Source organism: Xiphias gladius, chromosome 4, assembly GCF_016859285.1.
Source record: "Xiphias gladius isolate SHS-SW01 ecotype Sanya breed wild chromosome 4, ASM1685928v1, whole genome shotgun sequence".
Taxonomy (NCBI): domain Eukaryota; kingdom Metazoa; phylum Chordata; class Actinopteri; order Istiophoriformes; family Xiphiidae; genus Xiphias; species Xiphias gladius.
In genome coordinates this window covers 2,225,279-2,241,098 of record NC_053403.1, presented here as the reverse complement: position 1 = coordinate 2,241,098, position 15,820 = coordinate 2,225,279, and the positions used below count along the sequence as shown (strand labels likewise).

The window sequence follows — 15,820 nt, the reverse complement described above, 5'->3', positions numbered from 1 at the left end:
ACGGATGGTTTGGCACTAAATTCTTAGCCCGATGTTAAAGCGGTGAACAAGACTCACTGTCGGTGATGGGGGGTTTCTGCAGGGTTCACCAGGTTAAACCTCCCCAGAGTTCTCTTTGCGACGACACAGACTGCAGGTAAACACCCGCGTCGTGGCCGCGCAGGCGAGGGGTGATATGGCCTGGCGTTCATTTAGAATCACGTTTTCTTTCACTGCTTCCCTCCACATAACAATGATCGCTCAGGTCATTAGTCAATCATTGAACACAAGACAGGCCTTGAAAAGCAGCAGAAAATGGATGATTGGAGGGATGGGTGGGTGGGTTAACCATTGAAAACATATTTATTCAAGGTCCACATATGAATTTTTCATAGCATCAGAGGTCTGGGACAATGGAACAGGAGGTTTACCAGCTAGTTTTTGCTAAAATCACATAGAAATACATTTTAAAAGTAACATTCCTGCCCACGACAGGCTATAAAAAAAACATTTAAGACCTTTGTGAAAAACTTTTAAGACTTTTCTTTTTTAAAAGGAACTGAAATAAATTCTTTTTAAAGACCTAAGACCTGCAGATATCCTGTGTGAAGCATTTATAATCTGCCACCCACAGGTTTCTGTTATGTAATTTTAAATCTGTTTTGTGTTGTTTTGTGAGTCCTCTCGTATGAAAAGCGTCGGCTCACCCACGTAACGGATTGTTTCCATTCTGTTGTTTTCTCTCCCGCAACTCAGAGGTAGAGGATCCACACAGTTTAAATTATTCTAATGTTTGTTTTAAAGCTGAAGTCAAATGTAAGTTATTTACTCTACAAGTAAGATTCAAGATCCACTTTGTTTACTTTGTGAAATATAGGTAACCCCCTCCCGGTCATTAAAACGCCTCAATTCTTACACATATTTCTGAGGACATTTACTCAAAGGTCGTTCAGGCAACGTCGTTTTGCTTTTATTTGGCCAGATGCACAAAACACAGTGTTTTTCACAGGGACTATTTTTTCTTTTTTAGACCAAAGTAGCTTCACTAAAAACAGCTGACAGCGAGTATCTGCTGATTGTCGTGCTGACTGTCATTTTTTTTTAAAAAGGCCATAAGCAGCACAAGCCAAACTATCTCCAGCAACACTTCCAGTACGACATAATGGTGGTTTCTTCATATTTCAAGCGTTGCTGGAGTTTTGACTACAGACCCCTCTTTCCAAATTGTACCAGAGATCCCGACTATCCTTCAGAAATCTGAGACAGGGACCTCAAAACCTGGCCGTATAAAACCGAGACTTATCTGCACGGTAGGATACAACGAGAGGCAGGAGAGGAAATGTTTTTGGTAATTTGGGTGAATCAACCCTTTAGCTGTGTCGAGGTCGTCTGAAAACTTTGCGGGACGTGACGCTGAATCTTATTTGCAAACTTTTCCCAAATCACTCAGAGTCTGAACAATAAATCGCTGTTCAGCGTTGATTCGTATTGAGATTTTTGTACTATTCGTATTTGCTGTAAAAGTTTTCCGTGGCACCACTTTCTAGTGAAGAAACTGACCCACTGAACAGGTCAGTTCTAAGTCACTGGGCACACACCAGGACGTTTGTTTCTTAAAATCATGGTCGGACCCCTGACGGACATCCTGCAGTTTCACCTGCCTCCTCTTAACGTCGCATCTGACCGTGTTTTCATCTGTATTTGAAACACGGATGAGAAAATGTGTTAACGGCTCAGAAAGACAAACGTACACAGGTTTGGTCATGAGACAGTTTTTTTTTGGTTGTTGTTTTTTTTAATTGATCCTCAGGTCATCATAGAGAGAGTAAAAGAAATAAATATTGATCCCATGAACATGAAACAATATCCTATCACGACGGGAAACACACCGACACAGATGGAGTATTATCTCTTTGAAACAATATAGAGCGGCTGGCCGGCTTTTAAAATGGAAATAAACAGCTGAGGCAGTGGAGTTAATTCTTCTTCTGAGGGAACGCTGCCTTCCACAGTTCATACACGACATATCCAGTTCCTGAAACAACACAAGTCTAGTTAGGAGGACATGATATTAAACAATCAGGTTCAAAGATGCTGTTTTCCAGCGAACGACACACACCAACTCAAATACAGAAAATCTGACGTGTTCCTAGTCCAGTTCTTTTTCTGTGTCAAATCATTTCGGTCAGTAACTAATAATCATTTTCATTTAATGTCAAATCATTTGCCATTTTGTTTTCTTGAAATAAAAATTTAAAATTTCATAAAAAATAGTGAAGAATACCCATCACCATTTCCCAGAGCCCAAGGCCCCGTCTTCAACCTACTTGTTTTGTCCACAACCAAAAGACTTAGATTTACTTTACTATCAAAGAAATCACAGAAAAGCAGCCAGTGAAAAACTGGAACCAAAGAGATGGGATTTTTCTGTCGACTAACAGATCATCTGTTTCAGCTCCAGTTCCATTATAGACTGAATCTCTTTTGGCTGTTGGTCAGACAAACATCCCATTTTGAGCTCTGGCTACATTTTGGTGTGTGTCTGTTACTCTTTGAGGTTTCACAGATCAGAAAAAAATAACAATCAACATTAACTGCAGCCACGTTCTTCCACAGCTGCGAATGTATATTTTTTTCCCCTCATGAAAAGAAACCAACTTCCGTATGAGCCACAAATGAATTTGAGCAACACGGGGACGATGCACCGATTCAGATTCTGGGTCCATTTTGTCAAATTTGTAACCATGACATTGTTCTATTAGTAATACCATGGATACCGTCGCACTACAAACTAATCCGTTGGCCCACCAGGACTGTAAACGTCATCGATATCATAAACACTGCATTTTTTAAACGACAATGGCAAAGAAACTGTATTTAATATGGCAGCGGTCTAACACCTGATCGGCTTAACAAGGTCAGTACTGGCACTTACACGGATCCAGCGTAACAGATCGGGGCTTTCTTGGTTCCCCTCAGACTCTACCAGTGTCAGAAATGAATAGCTCTTCATCGGACACATCAGATGTTTCTCTGTTTTCTCTGACGCTGATCCTGGTGTCAGTTAGACGGCTGATAGAAACCCGCCTGTTTCTGCACCACTACCCACATTTCTGACTTTTTTTTCCCCAGCGGTTCAAATAGGTCCGCTGCTGCGCTTGTTGACGTCTGCCTCCCTGGTTGAAGAAATAATTAAGAGCTTTGTAGTCGGGATAAAGAACGGGGACTTCGCCTTCCAGCGGCAGAGCGGGAAAAAACAGCAATAAACGTGGTTGAGATGGACGCAGCTGTGCAGGTCGTTGTAAGTCGACTTCACAGAAGTAACACACCTCAAAACGGACGCATTTCTCTGATCGAGCTGAAAAATTGCTCCTGCATCCTCTAACACAGCAATAATGAAGTGAAAATAAAACATCAATTCAGTCTCTCTGTCAGGCTGGTACACTGCACTAAAACCGTTGGGGTGTTCACTTTTCTGTTTCGATAAAAATACTCGTTCTGAACCTGATTTTAGTTTTTTGGCTGAAAACCTCACCTTCATTTTTACTTTTCTTTAACTGTTGGAGCGCAGTGGACTCTAGTGCTAATATGTTAAAAATAAATAAATATATATATATGGCTGTACAATCCTGCAGGAAGGGGAGAGGAGCTTAAAGCAGATGATAGAAAGAAGACACACACTCACCGAAGACAGTGAGTGTCATCGTTGCTCTGTACAGCAGAGCGTCAGCGGCCCCTCCTTTCAAATGTACCGGCAGCCCATTATCCTCCTGCAGGAGAGAGACATGATGGAAAACTTAAGAGAACAGCAACCAATGGCATTTAGGCCCTGTCACAATCACTTTGATACAACTGGAAAAACACTTACTCCAACATCTAATTCATAAATGTGTTAACTCTGACCAGATTTTCATTTCCTCAGTTTGTTTCTTGGCCTCGTCCAGGAAGAAAAAGTCGTGTGAAACGTGTCGGCTTTTCTGCGTTTTTAGATTCTCAGTTTTTTGTTTTTTATTATTCTTCCAGTTTTTTTTAAGTCCTTTACTGGAGTTTTAGGGAGTCATAAGCAGCAACGTTTCTCGTGACTCTTACCTCGCCGAGGCCAAGCAGTGAATCATTCGGTGGCAGCAGTGTACGGTCGAGCTTGGTCCTGCATCAAATGCAGGTGTGTCTGGGCTTTGCCCAGCAAATTTTTGATAGAGTACTTTATTAACCCCAAAGAGAAATCGCGGCATTGCAGCAGCCACTTCACATGAATGAAAAAAAACAAAACAAAAAAAAAATAAGGTAGGTAAACAAACAATGTCAAAGAACGCTGTCAGCTGGTTGGCTCTGTTCATGTTTCCTTCAGCCCGATTCCCCTCGGCCTTGAAACCTGTGATCTTCTTCATACCAGACCACACGTCCCTCACGTTGCTCTGCTGGAGCTTGTTTTTTTCCAGCTTCCCCCAGTGAGCATTTTCGCCCTCCCTCAGCCTCCCTTTCAGTTCCCTCTGCACGCTCTCCAGTAGGTCCCTGTCCACCTCGGCTCTCTTCTACCTACTCAGGGGCTCCTCCAGGTCGCTGGTGACCCAGGGCTCGTTAACATGGCACTGTCCTGGTGGAGATGGTGTCGTCCACACAGACGTTTATGTACTCTGTTACGCAGTCTGTCATGGAGCCGGTGTCACCTCCATGGGGTTCACAGAGTATATTCCAGTCTGTGGCCTCAAAACATCCCTGCGTGGTCTCATTAGCCTCCGGTGTCCGCCCCATCGAAGTTCTAGTGGTCACAGGCCGCTGCTGGACGATGGGGGTGCAGGTGGGATCCATGGTTCACCTTCGCATACAGTAGACTACAAGGTCTGATTTTTTCTCTGTTGGGGCAGTTGACGAATTGGTACAAAGTTGGTAGCGTGGCAGACAGAGAAGTGTGGTTAGAGTCTCCCCTGACGGCCACGAAAGCGCTCGGGGGGCCGAGTTTGTAATCCAGCGATGACAGCGTGAGCAGCAGCTGATGGCGGATTGTAAATAGCAATGACAGCGTTCACATGGGAACTCCCTCAGCCAGCAATATGGGTACGGACTCACGGCCAGCGGTTCAATGTCCGGGCCACAGGGACGCTGTCTCACAGTAGCACCTCCGGGTTTACACCACATGTTGTTCACAAGCACTGGACCAAAGTCTTTGGTGTCACCTTAGCCCTTAGCCACTGACCATGTGTCAGGAGTAATAGTGAAACTTACAACTACCACATTTATCATGAGTCTCTGGGAACTATTTTACTTGTTAAGAATATTAACTGAGATTTTTTTTTAAAGTCCTCTGACATTTTTAAATAACAGAATTACACTTTGACAGCACTAGTGTTTAACGCACAAGTGTTTCTCGGCTCTCTGGTCATAGTGAAATAGCTCCTTATAATGTAGTTATGTGTATTTAAGCGGTTTATTGAGGTCTTACCTGAAACAGTTTCTGTTTCTCTGGGACCTTGTTCTTCATCTCCCGGCGGGCAGAGCTGGAGATAGTCCGTCGGGCCACCTGCTGGAAAGCCTGGAAACAGCCACACAAAAAAAAACCAGCAGAGTCACCACACTCAGGAGGACACGGAAAACGCACTGAACCCGCCTTGAGTGAATATAAATCTACACCGTTTTTAAAAGATAAGAATCGACCGGCTCAAGGCGAAAAATCACGAATAAAACTGGCACGGAGGCTAAGCTAACGCTAACTCCCCCGGCGTCGTCCTAACGTTGTGACTTTGACCTCTAACAAACAGTTTCAGGCTAAATGCCGCCGCGCTTTTTGTTCCCGACACCAGCTTGGAAAGCCGACGGCTGACTCCTGGGTTAGGTGACAAAGCTACAGGTCAGAAGGGAAAACAGAAGAGGAAAATTCACTCACAATTACGTGTCTGTACATCTTGACAGTCTGTCGCACAAGGGCACCGGAAAGTCCCACTTCCGTTGTTAGCGGCTTCCACTGGGTCTTCCTCTTCGCCTTGGCGGAGAGCAACGGCAGACTCCGCGCTCTGCCGCCCCCTGCAGTGTTAAACACGCACTCGCGTCCGACTCGGGGCTCATCTAAAGGCTCAGTTCACACAAAAAAAATACAGCTAAAATCCCTCGGGCGTCCGTCCCACATCCCTCCTTAATTTTAAACCAGCAAGCGACAGCGTGGCTGGCACTGTTTCCGCCTTGTGAATCGGCGTTCACGCATATTTATACTGTATAGTTATTTACCTGTATTCATACAGTATTATGTACAGTACACTTGACTCCCTCACTAAGGTATTCAGAGTTGCACTTGGCCTAAGGTACCTTGTCTTCTGAATTTCCTTCCTTTTCTCCTATTTATTTCATTTAAATATATAGATTTTCTTCAATTTGATCGGTTTTCTACACATCTCACCTGTTTCTTCTGCCTCTGTACTGTGTGAATTTCCCCTCAATGGGATCAATCAAAGTCTAATCTTACAATAGGGGAAAGATAACTTGTCAAAATAAACTGTAAATTATTCATACATTTACCGTTTGAACACGGGCTGATAAAAGCAAAGTGAAGAACAAATCGGTTTTCATTTAAATGACAAATTTATTCTTTTAAAGCAACAATACAACACAGATGGAGTATCAAAAGAAATGAAAACAAATCTAGTGCTTCTCATAGTTGCAAGTGACAATTTATCTTGATTAAATGTATAAAAAGAAAATGAACAACACATTTTTACTCAGCACATTTTAACATGCAGCATCTATTTCACAAGTTTATTAATGTATGACGGCAGCTCATAATCAGCTGCAAATGGCAGAATGTGGGTGTGAAACTACTTGTGTGCATTAGACTGACGCTGTAGTGTAAGTGTTGACTGACAAACACATAAACATTTAATCATACTGCGTTACCGTTCATCCCGTCTTGATAATCTTTTATTATTGCATGTAAACGACAATGAACGAAGCTACGACACCGTGTTAATATACATTTTTCTGCAGTGCACACTCGCCACACTTAAACTTCCTCAAATCAAACCCACTTTAGACTCAAACCCCCTGAGGTCTTGCGTGCAAATACTGGCTTTACAAGGCAAACATTCTTAGGACTCTAAAATAAATACAAAAAAAAATAAACGTTATTTGTGCAGCTCCAACATTCTAAACATTTCGTGTTCCCGCTGACGCGGAACTCGCTCAGCACGTTTTAAAGTGATTCGACTCAGTAAAAGCTTGATTTTAGTTTAAAAGCAGGACCGTGTTACAGACGAAACGAGTCACAAAGACGAGCCGCGGGAGCAGCTGGACAATCACATCAACATCAGGACTTACAGGAACAAGACTCCAGCTCACCTCAACTGCACCATCAGCACCTCATAGATCCCACTTTTCAATTTCATTCCTGGGCAGAATTTCTTTTTAACCAAGATTTGAGAATTATTTCTGGGCCTTAATGAGATTTAGCTGATAGCGACCGGGCAAAATGACATTGCACTTTGATGCCAGGATATAATTCTAGTGGAAAATATTAAATAAATGTATTCATTTTGTTTTTCTTATGGCCTAAAAGCAGTCAAATTTGGGATTAACTCTTAAAAAACGATCAAAATTAGTTTGGATTTTTTTTTAAGTCTATATTAATGTAATAGTCTGATGTTGAGTGTATTTTGGAAGAGTTGTAATCATACCTCCCGTCCCGTCCCCTGTAGAACAAATACGGCTGCAACAAATAGCTGAAATTAAGTTGACGCTAATATGAGGCTTCAGCAGTCTGAGTTAGACGATTCAAATGGGCATCGTTCCAGAGTTACTGTATTTTTAGTAATAAATTGTCCCCTATTCTTTCCGGACAGTGTTTCCCTGTTGAGCTGTGGGAGAGAGATACCACCCGGTCGTCACGTTTTAGGCTGTTGCTCTGACGAAACACCAGCATTTAACCTACGTACAGTACATGAGGCTCTGACGGGTTTGTGTGATTTTCAGCTGAACTGTTCTTGACGTGTGGCTGTGCTAAGAGGGTATCACTTCATAGGGGGAGTGACTGCGCTGAACGATAACCCTTTCTACAATACATATGACATGAGAGCGGGAGCGGATCTACAGAGGGACAGCTGCCCCCCCCCCCCTACTTTGGAGCGCCTAAGACTGTAACTGTAAAAAAGGTGATTTTCAGTCACCGCTATGCGCCTAAGGTGTCCAAAGCACTGAAACGGGGAAGAAACGGGGAGCTTGCTGAGGTGTAGCTTCATGTTTATTGTACAGACATGAGAGTGGTATCGATCTTCTCATCGAGCTCTCCGCTAGAAAGCAGATAGGGACACTTCCCAAAAATTTCAAACTATTCTTCTACCATAGGCCTAAAAAAATCCAATGCTAAATTTTGTATGGCCAACATTTAATTTTTGTGTAATTGTAGACTGTAAACTGCTCTTCGGGTTTTCCACAAACGGGACGGACGACAGGATGAAGAACTGCAGTCATTTTCATTTCACAGCTTTTGTGCGATTCTGAAAACAGTCCTGACCGGGAATTTCTTTCCAGACCTGAATTGGAACTATGTGAATATATATTTTGATGCTAAAGGTAGTTGATCACGTGACTAATCAGTCTGATACCCGCTACCTATTTGCAAATGTTGTTAGAGGTTGAATGCTGCTGCTAATGTTTGGCTACTTTTCCATTCACTTTGGCAAATAATCCCCCATCGTCAAGGGGTTTTTTTAAACCCCGAAATTCATGTTTGACTGCTGGAGAAATTACTGCGGATATTAAATTTGGGAATTTTTCTGCCCGTCTGAACACTGCGTGTGTCTCAGGATCACTGTTCGCTGCGGCGGAGGTGAGCTGGAGAGCAGCCGGTGTCTCAGTTGGAGATGTCGGCGCTGTTGTTGCGGTTGCCGTATTTGTGGTGGATGATCAACAACACGACGCCCAGGAAGAAGCAGACGGAGCCCACGGTGATGTACGCGATGCCCAGGAAGGGGTTCTTGCCTCCCATCCAGGAGATGGTGCTCAGGATCATTCGTTTCCGGCCCTCGAAGCTGCGAACGGGATAATCTGGGTTCAGCCAGTTAAAGATCGAACAGTTAACGGTGTTTACAGATCAAACGGAGCTCAGGCAAACTTACACCTCTGACCTGGAGACAGTCTGTCAACACTTCTACAGCAACTGTCAAACTTTTACATCAGCTTTCTACTTTTCTATTTTTTTTTCTTATCCCCAAACTTTTCCAGACCCTGAACTCACTTAACTTTGAAGATCTCAATAACTCTCAAAACAGACAGCTCATCATCTGAGTGCGTTTACTCCCCCACAGCTGATTTCCATCAAACAAGGAAACGTCAATAGTAGCCAAAAAAGAAAAAGACGGTGAGCTGGAGAGTCGCTGGCCTCTTAAGTTGTCAACAGTATAAATGCATGAATGCACAGTTAGTTTATCACAGCCAATACTGTACTGATGATATTAATGAAACCATATTACAGACAGGGTTTCTAAAGGGTTAACCAAGAAAAAACACGTTAAAAGACTTTTTAAGACATGTTAACACCACACAGAATACGATTGAATCCCCCGTTCATGATAATACCATCGAAAGTATGAACTAAATCAATGAAAACCAGGGATGTTAGGTCTATTTACCAAGTGTATTTAAGGTTCAATAAATGAATTTTATATAAGGACAGAGGTCTGGAAAAATTGCATTTGGGATTTCCCAGCCAGTTGTTGCTAAAATCACATAAAGACACATTTTATTACCCATGTTACTGCCTATGGAAGACTACAAAAATTCATTTACAAACATCTTTGTACATGAAATTGAAAACTTTTTAATACTTTCCATGGCCTTTTTTGAGGAACCTGAAATCAATCTTAAGACTCTTCAAGACCCTGATACCCTGAAATTAGTTGTGATTACCAAGAACTTCTCGAGGGCGTTAAGGGTTTGTAACCAGTAACTAAAACTGAAGACCAGCGCTCACGGCCAGTGGATTTTGCTACACATACCTGCAATTGTTGTTTTCGACTAACGGTTCTGGGGAAACTAGTAAGAAGTTGAATTTTATTCAAACATTGACCATGAACAACATGCTTCTTATTAGTCTCTGTCTTACCAATAAAACGTGCAAGTTACAGTGACCCACGCCTGAACTGCCAGAGCTTTTACACCCGGAGACAAAGGCCACTATACCTATACTATATCTATTTCTTCCATGTCCAATCTGTCCATTTTGTATTACTCTCCAGATAAATCTTGCGTCTCGCCAGCGTTGCTAACACCAGAGCTCTCTGATGAGTCATATGTTCACCATTGCCGATGCAGTGTGAGCAGTATCAGGCTGTGATTTCACATAAAGGATACTGTAGACGACCTCCAGGGTGTAGTTTCCTCGGAGCAGAGTGGGAACCATGTTGTTCTTCTTGTGAACGATGCGGTAGAGTTTGCGGAAGGTCGGCAGAGCGGCCGTCCTCATCCACACGATGAAGTCCTCGTTGATGAAGCCATTGTTCTGTGGGTCGGTTTCTAAATCGTAGACAGGCCTGCGCCAGTTCACCGGCTTCGTTGTACCTGAGTTGGAGGGAAACATATACAGCAGCACTTCTCACTGAACGAATGATTATTGGTCAGTGATCGAATCCTGAATGCGTATTTGTGTAACAACACATTTTCTCAGGTTTGGTCTCCATACAAACTGACATACGGTTGTCATCCATTTACAGACTTTCTCCTCCATATTCTCTGTTCCTCAGGTAAAAAAAACATAAATGCTTTGCAGGTGGTCTAAAGCTGAGTGCTCCTGCTCTAAGCATTTTTAAAATTTGTTTTGCCATCTTCAGTTCTCCAGTCTGTATGCACTAATGATGACATGGCCTTAAGCTTTGCATTAAACCTGCAGTGCAGAACTTTTGTCTCCCTCTTCTGGCAGTGAGAGTAATTACACAAACACTGTCGAACACAGAGAAATGTCCACAGTTCCAAGACAATAATCCACTATTTAGGTAGAGAAAATGTAATAGCTACATGGGCTACCTTCTAATTTTACAAATGCCACGTGCCCAAGAGCAGTAAGGCGACATCCGTGTCTGCCCTCAGCCCCTTCTCTTCTTTCAGCTTGTTCTCCAACGAGGACAAGCCGCACCAGTGGCAATCAGCGTTCGTCCTCGCCGTCAATCTCTTTCTTTTTAAGACTGTAATCCCTCCTCTGAAGGCAGAGTTTCTTTTTTATCTGGAGCATCAGAAATTTTTCTTGGATGCTTCCCAGGCTCCACCAGACTGCTTGCTGCTATAGCCTCCTCTGCCTCCGTCACTACGGTTGCTCCCCTCTTCAGCTCTGGCAAACTTGCTGATTGACGTTAAACGCATCGCTACCGGTGCGCAGCGTGGGACTGTCGCCACAGACACCGGATTTAAAACCAGATTTGAAACTCCACAGTGTGAACTGATTTGTAAGGGTAAGTAACGGAATGTAACGGTAAATCATCCATATGTAGAGGTCCCACACTCCAGCTTCAAATCCAGACAGGTTACATTTCGTGGGAGGGTTAGTGGCTCTAAAAGGAGAAGCATGGCAGTATTCTCTACTTTTGTTATTGTCAACAAATCCCACGAAAAGACCAAAACTAGGTATTGTCTCTCAATACTTCCCTTCACTTGCTGGGACTCTCAGCCCACCGGTTCCTACTGACGATGTAAATCTTTAAAAACACCTCACAACTGAAAACAAATTTTCTTTTTTGAAAAGGCTGCGTAATCTCCTTAAACAGCTGCTCACTGTAGTTTCAATCAAACAAACAGGAGGAAGAAGTGCCTTTGATGGGGACTATTTTCAGTGGATTAATCCACATTTGTTGCTTTAGGGAGTATTTGGGACAGAAGGACGGTGCGTGTGGGACAACAACGGAACTCTGTGGCACAGAGGAGTAAGACATGTCAGGCTCTAATAGACAATACTTCTTAGTTGGAGACATTTCTGTCTTTTCATGGGCTTAGTTGACAATTAGAAAAGATGTAGAATATCACCAGACTTCTTGAAGCTGGCTGAGGAAAATCACATCTTCTGTTCCAACATATTGGGGGAGACAACACTGGGCGACTAATGTTCAACTTAAGTGGAAAGGTCAGTAACTCCAAAGAAATGTATACAAAGAAGCTGCTGGTGATACCTTGGAAAACTGCTGTGAGGTTTGGGTTGTTTTCTCCCGGGTTCCTGAACTTCACATGCTTGTCTGTCCACCAGGCGATTCCCGTTGCTGTCAGAGGAATTTGAGTCTTTGTTCCATTGGGCTCGTTGTAAAACAGCTCCAACGTGTCTGCAAGGTAAGTATAGAAATAGAGATATAGTATAGAGATAGAAATAATTCTTTAATCAAATAAAGAATATGTTTAGTCAACAGGACAGGAAACAGGCTCACCGTTGAACATGCTGTTGGCGATGGCCCCACATGGTGCTATTGGCTTGTTTTCATGATAGGCATATGGCTCGCACTCCTTACTGGGTTGCTGTTAATGAGAAGGAGACTAAAGATTAATGGCACCACATGCTGGTCACATTTAAAGCTGCAACGGGCATGATCCTGTACAAAAATGTACAAAAAGACACTCGGGTTACCAGCCTCGTAACAGGGGTTCTCTGGAAACTGAGGTTTTATACTCACATTTGGTTAGTGTTTATAGCAGAAGATGGCAACTATCTAATAAACCAAAGATTAGAAGTAACTAATGCATGTGGACGCCAGAACAAAGTACAGTTTTGTTAACTAACCTTTGGTCTTTGGTCAGTCCTGAGAAAACTGTTGCTCAAGCCCAGCTGCTTGTTCAAAGCTTCAGACAATCAAGAGATTTGTGGAACAGACCTGCCAAGGAGGTTTGACGGACTAGTAAAGGCTGCCAGTGCGGCGCAAGTGAAAGCAATGGATGCTTTTGTTAATATTATATAATGCATCAAGTTCACTCTAACTGCATTCAGAGAAGTGTCCATTAAACAGCCCTGAGGGAATGTTTCCTCCAGAGAGAGGTGTACTGTAACTAGCATTGTCAAAATTAACCAAAAAATGACTTTCGATTATTCCCTGTTAAGAAAAAAAAAAAGTTTTGAAAATTCGAATATCTATTTTTGTGCATTATGTCGACAAGAGGTCAAACCAGTTGATTGATCAGGGTGAAAATCACTGTCTGCGGCTGAGCTGGGTTGTGAACTCTCTGCCATGAATGATTTGCTTGTTTGCTTGTCGCAGCTTGACCCACATCTCCTTTTCAATCAGTGAAAGTGATGTCGTGTGACTCCTGTCCATCATGCGGTGCATACAGTGCAGCGGCCCGGGCCCACGCCAGACCTCGCGAGGCAGACAGCCACGGTAGTGCTGCTTTTTTTTGTTTGTTTGTTTTTTTCGGCATCGGACATTAATTTTCACAATGGAATGTTTGTTTCTTGGGTTGTTTTTTCTTTCCACAATTTGATTATATAATCAAATTTAGAGTATTGGTTGACTGCCCTTATCATAACAGCAGATCTTACGGCACCTTGTCCCTTTAATGTCCTCTGAATGAACAGTATCCGGCCGGCAGACTAGCGGGGGGTTGTGTGCAGTTTAATAGCTCCTTCTCAGGATTTATGGCTTCTGAAGATGAAATCTCATGGTCCTCGGGCAGAGTTTCCTGGTGCAGCTTTAGCAGTGTGATAATGCACTTTCAATGGCACTGTGCTCTCAGTCGTGTGATTACGGGGCATTTTGTTGAAGTGATTCATACCATGAGGGATTTGATGTCCCCATTCAGCTGGCTGTCATCTCTTGACTTGACGTAGCGACGGTGATTTTGGTAGAAGTTGGAGAGGCCGTAATACATGAAGACATTATTCTGGTGATTAAGAGAAAAGTATAAACAGGTCAAAATCCATCAAACTGGCTGTGTGAACATGTATGGGAAGTATCCTGAAGATCCGTGTATCTAAAACCATATTTCTCACTTCATATGGCTGGTCCAGGTAGAAGGGTATTGTGCAGGTACACGGCCTCGTGCTGTTCCAGCTGAAGTTCTGGGAGCAGTTGAAGCAGGGACTGGACATGTCGACTCCAGTGTAATCAATCTGTAAACCAGCAAGCAATCCTATAAGCTCTCTCTATATATACACACAATATATAGATATAAAGAAAACTCTATGTAGCACTTTTCAAAAATGTAGGTACATGTTTTACAGCGGAGAGAAAAGAGTCAATGAAAGAGACAGAATGACACAAAACCTACAAACCACAAAAAATAAAATTATAAGTCAAAGAAAACACACTTTAAGATACTTTATGAAAATGTAAAGTTATAGTCCATCTGTTACAGGCACAATGACTGGCTGTGTGGCATAATACAGATAACACTATAATGTGCATATGTGGTAAAAGCAAGTAAATAATTTAGTGGCAATATAATGTGCAAAGTAATGAGATGAAACAATCAGGAGTCTGTCATGTTATCGGCAACAGCACAGTATATTAGGGCTGCGACTACCATTTGTTTTTATTATCAATTAATCTGTCAATTATGTTCTCAATTAATAGATTAACAGTTTTGTCTATCAAATGTACAAAAAAAAATGTTTTAAAACCAAAAATAATGAATTGTACTCTCGTGTGCGAGCAGGAAAGGCATTAAATCCTCACATCTGAGAAGCTGGAAACACCAGATTTGTGGTATTTATGCTTAAAAATGACTAAAACGAGTATTTAATTATCAAAACAGTTGATGGTTATTTTTCTGTCGACTAACTGACTGATCGACCAATCGGTGCCGCTTTCCTTCCTGTAAGGGGGCATCGAGCCAAACTCCATTTAAAAATATTCCATTTTAGTATTTAATCGAGACGACTTTTAATTAAAAACACACCCTGTTGCGGTACAGCCGGTTTACCTTGGACCAACGGTGATCCGTGTCACGCAGGTTTCAACATCTACTGAAGCCCGGAGGCTTCGCCCGTTAAGCGGCGGTGGCGTATTTGGAAGGGGGATAACGGGAGTGGCAATCTGACGAACCAATCTCGGCTAGATGTTGATTTCGTTGCTTATTTTTTTCGGGTAACATTTCCGCCGAATTCTCCAGAGGAACAACAACCTTCCAGAAATGTCTGTCACATAAAACAAAACCTGAACGAATGCCAATATCTAAGGTGAAGAGTAAATCGGCTAAAACGGACAATTTCTGAGAGGAATTTGGCGTCAGTGGTCTGATCATAAAAGCCGGCTCCACTGAGAGTATTGTGACATAATGTTGCTGCTGTTGTTGTTTGGTGGGATAACACACATTTGTTCCATGATTGATACCGCAACGTTACCTCAAACTCCTTGATGTTGTTGGACGTTACGTACAGGCCGATGCCGATGGGGATGAAGATGAGTCCGATGATGAAGAAGGCAGGGAGGACGGTGCCCGCGGTGAGGATGGGCTGCCACGCGGGAAGTCTCTGCTGTTTGAACGCGGTGTTTTCGGGCTTCTTGCTCCGCAGAGTACCGCCGCCAGGCCCGGACACTTGGATGTGTCCGTCCTCGTCTTTGGCGTTGTAACTGGACTCCATCATGACTGCTGCGCGTTATCACGAAGTTCTCGCTGACGTTAGCCAGCTAACGACGTTAGCCTCCCCGCTGTCCCTAACTTGCGCTGCTCTGGCGCGCTGACATATGATGACTACCCACTACAGTTATCAAATTCCTTAGATAACGTAATGTCACTGGGTTTTCTTCAGATATTCGGCGAATTAATCCATTACTCCAATCACCAAACGGCTAGCTAAAAAAAAAAAAGCTAGCGACGGCTGCTTCTCCCGGACGTTTACAAACAACTGAAGGCAACGCGCGGTGACGTCACTGATTTTTTTGCTGATGCCTTC

General features: G+C 42.9%; 2 protein-coding genes across 2 annotated transcripts; both read right to left on the bottom strand.

Moving 5' to 3' along the window:
* Positions 1-1,086: 1,086 nt before the first annotated feature.
* Positions 1,087-5,994, bottom strand: LOC120789251 (cytochrome c oxidase subunit 7A2, mitochondrial). The gene is made up of 4 exons (XM_040125842.1): positions 5,861-5,994; positions 5,420-5,509; positions 3,665-3,749; positions 1,087-2,014 (listed from the first exon to the last, which is right to left on the bottom strand). Exons 1-4 carry the CDS (start codon positions 5,876-5,878, stop codon positions 1,956-1,958), a joined length of 252 nt encoding a protein of 83 aa, XP_039981776.1. The 5' UTR covers positions 5,879-5,994; the 3' UTR covers positions 1,087-1,955.
* An 876-nt stretch (positions 5,995-6,870) lies between these two features.
* LOC120788934 (cell cycle control protein 50A-like) lies at positions 6,871-15,803 on the bottom strand. Its single transcript, XM_040125228.1, has 7 exons — positions 15,269-15,803; positions 13,916-14,035; positions 13,699-13,806; positions 12,363-12,450; positions 12,114-12,260; positions 10,312-10,518; positions 6,871-9,006 (listed from the first exon to the last, which is right to left on the bottom strand). Exons 1-7 carry the CDS (start codon positions 15,509-15,511, stop codon positions 8,813-8,815), a joined length of 1,107 nt encoding a protein of 368 aa, XP_039981162.1. The 5' UTR covers positions 15,512-15,803; the 3' UTR covers positions 6,871-8,812.
* Between the last annotated feature and the right edge of the window lie 17 nt (positions 15,804-15,820).